The sequence below is a fragment of the Guillardia theta genome (genome assembly GCF_000315625.1).
Source record: "Guillardia theta CCMP2712 unplaced genomic scaffold GUITHscaffold_144, whole genome shotgun sequence".
In the NCBI taxonomy this organism is placed as follows: domain Eukaryota; class Cryptophyceae; order Pyrenomonadales; family Geminigeraceae; genus Guillardia; species Guillardia theta.
Genome location: NW_005434530.1, coordinates 165,982 through 169,197, shown reverse-complemented (window position 1 = coordinate 169,197; position 3,216 = coordinate 165,982). Strand labels below are relative to the sequence as shown.

Sequence of the window (3,216 nt, the reverse complement as noted above, 5' to 3'; positions counted from 1 at the left end):
CGAGAATAGTGGTGAATGGGAAGGGATCGAGGAAGACAGTCACTTCTCACCAAACGGAAGTTCAGGAGGCGAAAGGTTATACTCGTTGATCCAACAGGTTCCAGCATCGAGCTGATCCACAACCCTGTAATTGCAGCAACTCACTCTCCCCTCCCCTCCCCTCCCCTCCCCTCTCCTCCCCTCCCCTCCCCTCCCGTCCTTCTTCTCTTGCCTTTCTCAACACTATTCCTCCGTCCCGAGATCTCACCTGTGTGCTCGTTGGATGTCGTTGGTGAAAACAGCAGCAGCAAGTCCGAAGTCAGTCCCGTTTGCCATCTCGATCGCCTGATGGTCAGGTGAAGTCACGCGGAGATCAATGCTGTGGGAGGAGGGGAGAGGAGGGAGGAGGGAGGAGGGAGGGGGGAGAGAGGACAGAAGGGAGGGGAAACGAGTGTTACCTCCTCCTCAGTCTTGAACGTCTGAACGCAAGCAACAGGACCGAATATTTCTTCCTTGAGCTGTGGCAACAAACATCAACTTCCTCCTCCTCCTCCCAGACCAGCCCAGGATTACAAGCCTCGAATCCTTGGTGCACTTCTCAAAGATGACAGGGCCCAGGAAGAAACCGTTACGGATGCTGTTGCAGCCTCAGCATCAGTGGACGAGAACGAGGGTTGGCCACACTGAGACCTGCTGTGTAGATCCGTGACGACGCTGCGGTCGAGGACAGGATGGCAGCCCTGGGACTTGGCTTCGTCGATGTAGCTCCTGACCTGTGGTAGGAGAGTGAGAGGTGAAGATAAGATGCGACGAGGATGAAGGGAGGACGCAGAAGAGGAGGAGGGAAGGGAGGCAAGGTGTGAGATGAAGCGGATGAAGCAGGAGGAGGAGGAGGAGGAGGAGGAGGAGGAGGAGGAGGAGGAGGAGGAGGAGGAGGAGGAGGAGGAGGAGGAGGAGGAGGAGGATGTGGTGGTGGTGGTGGTGATGGTGGTTGAAGAAGAAACAGGCTGATAGCAAGGAAAGCAACCTTCTTCATGTGATTTTCTGTGATGAGCGCTCCAAACTTCGGTTCAAGTCACAAAACTCTTTTCAAAGAACTTTGACGTCTCACCTGTGTCGACTCTTTCATGGGATCCCCGATCCTTATCCTTCACACCGCCAGCACGTCAGAAGGGCAGGAGGGAGAGACGAAATCCTCCTCGCAACCTGTTCGTCAACTCGCAGAAGCGATGCATGAAGTCGTCCTTGATGCTCTCCTGCCGTCACTGTCACCTGAGCACTCGACTCGCCTGCCTCGCTCCAACCTGCACCAACAGCCTTGTGCCGTTGCTGCAGACCTCACCCTGCCATGAGATTCTTCCTCAGACGACCCACGTTGGCGAGAGACTCGTCTCAGTCACCTGGCAATAGAAGTTCGCCATCATGGCTCCCCTGTAGGCGATCCATGTTCACTATACCACTCTCATAGAGCGCCCGGGTCTCACCGGACTGCGTTGTCAATGTTGGCGTCGTTGAACACTATCATCGGCGACTTTCCTCCAAGTTCCAGCGAGATCTTACCAAGCAATCAACATGTTGGAGGTTGTTGTCATGACCGAAAGTCTTCTCACCGTCTTCAGCGTCGTTGCTGCCCTTTCCATGATCTTCTTGCCAGTCGGGACCGAGCCTTGACGGTCTCGAGGGAGTTGGAGGAGGAGGGGGGGCGGGGGAGGAACGATCACAAACTGATCTCTCCCTCCGACAAACTTGAGAGAACCTCACCTGTCAAAGAAACTTTTCGAACTCCCTTGTGCCCAGCGAGCAGCGACCCTGAGGTGGGAGGTGGGAGTTAGTCTTGCTGTCAGGGAAGGAGAAGGCGGAGTGCGTCGAGGATGAAGTGCGAGGAGGGCAACTCAGCGTAGGGAGGAGGTGGAGCAGAGGAGGGAAGCGAGCAAGTGAGATAGAGATGGACAACTGAGGGAAGGGTAATGATGATGATGATGATGATGATGATGATGATGATGATGATGATGATGATGATGATGATGATGATGATGATGATGATGATGATGATGAGACAAGCAGGAGATGTCAAAAGACGATTGGACAGACCTGTCGTGTGATCGCCATGCACGACATTGAAGACTCCAGGTGGCACTCCAGCTTCAGAGTAGATCTGCCAGCAGGTCACCTCGCAGGCAAGGGAGATCAACCGTCCGCTACCTCGGCGATCCGGAGGGCAGTCAGTGGAGTCAGCTCCGAAGGTTTCAAGATGACGCTGGAGAAAGGCAGCATGAGAGGGTAGGAGGCGCGGTCGCAGCTCAACCTGTTGCCGCACGCTAAGGCAGGAGCCGATTTCCAGAGTCTGCAGGCAGACATGCGTTAGGAGGTAGAGATGGTCCAGTATGATCCCTCACGCGATCTGGTTGGGATAATTCCATGCACCGATGCCAACGCAGACACCCAGGGGCTCTCTCCGCGTGTACCCAAACGCCTGTCGTGACGATGACGATGATGATGATGATGATGATGATGATGATGATGATGATGATGATGGAGATGATGATGGAGATGATGATGATGATGGCGATGATGATGATGGAGATGATTATGATGATGATGACGATGATGGAGATGATGATGGAGATGATGATGGAGATGATGATGGAGATGATGATGAAGATGATGATGATTTCAGAGGTAAATAACACGAATAACACATCAACGACAACACAGTCATCGTCATCATCTCATCCTCATCATCTTCATCAACAAACTAGCAAACACGTCGCACCTTTGAACCGAGGGGGATATATGATCCAGAAACGCAGACGGTCGAGGCAAGCCCGGAGAAGAATTGAACTGAATCGGCTCCTACCCCCCCCTCGTGTGACAACCAACTCCCCCCCTCTCATCCTCATACCCGAGGTGTCGCTCACCGACTCGCTCAATGGTTTTCCGGTGTCGAGCACTTCCAGTCTGACATATCACCATCAGCATCATCGCAAGTCCACCTGCACAGCACTGCACCGCGCAAGCTCAGGGTGGGCGTCCAGCAGCATCTTGCCAGCGTTTGCAAGGATTCTTCCTCTCTCATTTCCCGACATCCTCGACCAAACCTTGAACCCTTCTCTCGCAATCTCCACAGCATAGTCCACAAACCCCTCGTCCGCCACTGGGACCTTGCAGATAACCTGAAGAGCAACTTTACCCTCCCTGCTCAACAAGGCGCGTCGACTCCTCACCTCCGACGTTGCT

At 53.9% G+C, this 3,216-nt stretch overlaps 1 protein-coding gene across 1 annotated transcript in view; it reads right to left on the bottom strand.

Annotated features, from left to right (window-relative positions):
• Nucleotides 1–39: 39 nt before the first annotated feature.
• Nucleotides 40–3,216, bottom strand: part of GUITHDRAFT_80515 (hypothetical protein) — a gene marked incomplete at both ends in the record, with an annotated part of 3,194 nt that continues 17 nt past the window's right edge. Inside the window, 20 exons of the mRNA XM_005821438.1 lie at nucleotides 40–124; nucleotides 248–324; nucleotides 438–497; nucleotides 553–626; nucleotides 690–730; nucleotides 984–1,042; nucleotides 1,091–1,127; nucleotides 1,186–1,235; nucleotides 1,284–1,322; nucleotides 1,380–1,410; nucleotides 1,464–1,534; nucleotides 1,590–1,645; nucleotides 1,741–1,788; nucleotides 2,071–2,134; nucleotides 2,182–2,236; nucleotides 2,285–2,323; nucleotides 2,376–2,452; nucleotides 2,753–2,842; nucleotides 2,898–2,937; nucleotides 2,989–3,216. The exon at nucleotides 2,989–3,216 is cut by the window's right edge and continues 17 nt beyond it. Of these exons, the coding sequence (XP_005821495.1) occupies nucleotides 40–124; nucleotides 248–324; nucleotides 438–497; nucleotides 553–626; nucleotides 690–730; nucleotides 984–1,042; nucleotides 1,091–1,127; nucleotides 1,186–1,235; nucleotides 1,284–1,322; nucleotides 1,380–1,410; nucleotides 1,464–1,534; nucleotides 1,590–1,645; nucleotides 1,741–1,788; nucleotides 2,071–2,134; nucleotides 2,182–2,236; nucleotides 2,285–2,323; nucleotides 2,376–2,452; nucleotides 2,753–2,842; nucleotides 2,898–2,937; nucleotides 2,989–3,216 (1,321 nt within the window). The remainder of the gene's footprint in view (nucleotides 125–247; nucleotides 325–437; nucleotides 498–552; nucleotides 627–689; nucleotides 731–983; nucleotides 1,043–1,090; nucleotides 1,128–1,185; nucleotides 1,236–1,283; nucleotides 1,323–1,379; nucleotides 1,411–1,463; nucleotides 1,535–1,589; nucleotides 1,646–1,740; nucleotides 1,789–2,070; nucleotides 2,135–2,181; nucleotides 2,237–2,284; nucleotides 2,324–2,375; nucleotides 2,453–2,752; nucleotides 2,843–2,897; nucleotides 2,938–2,988) is intronic.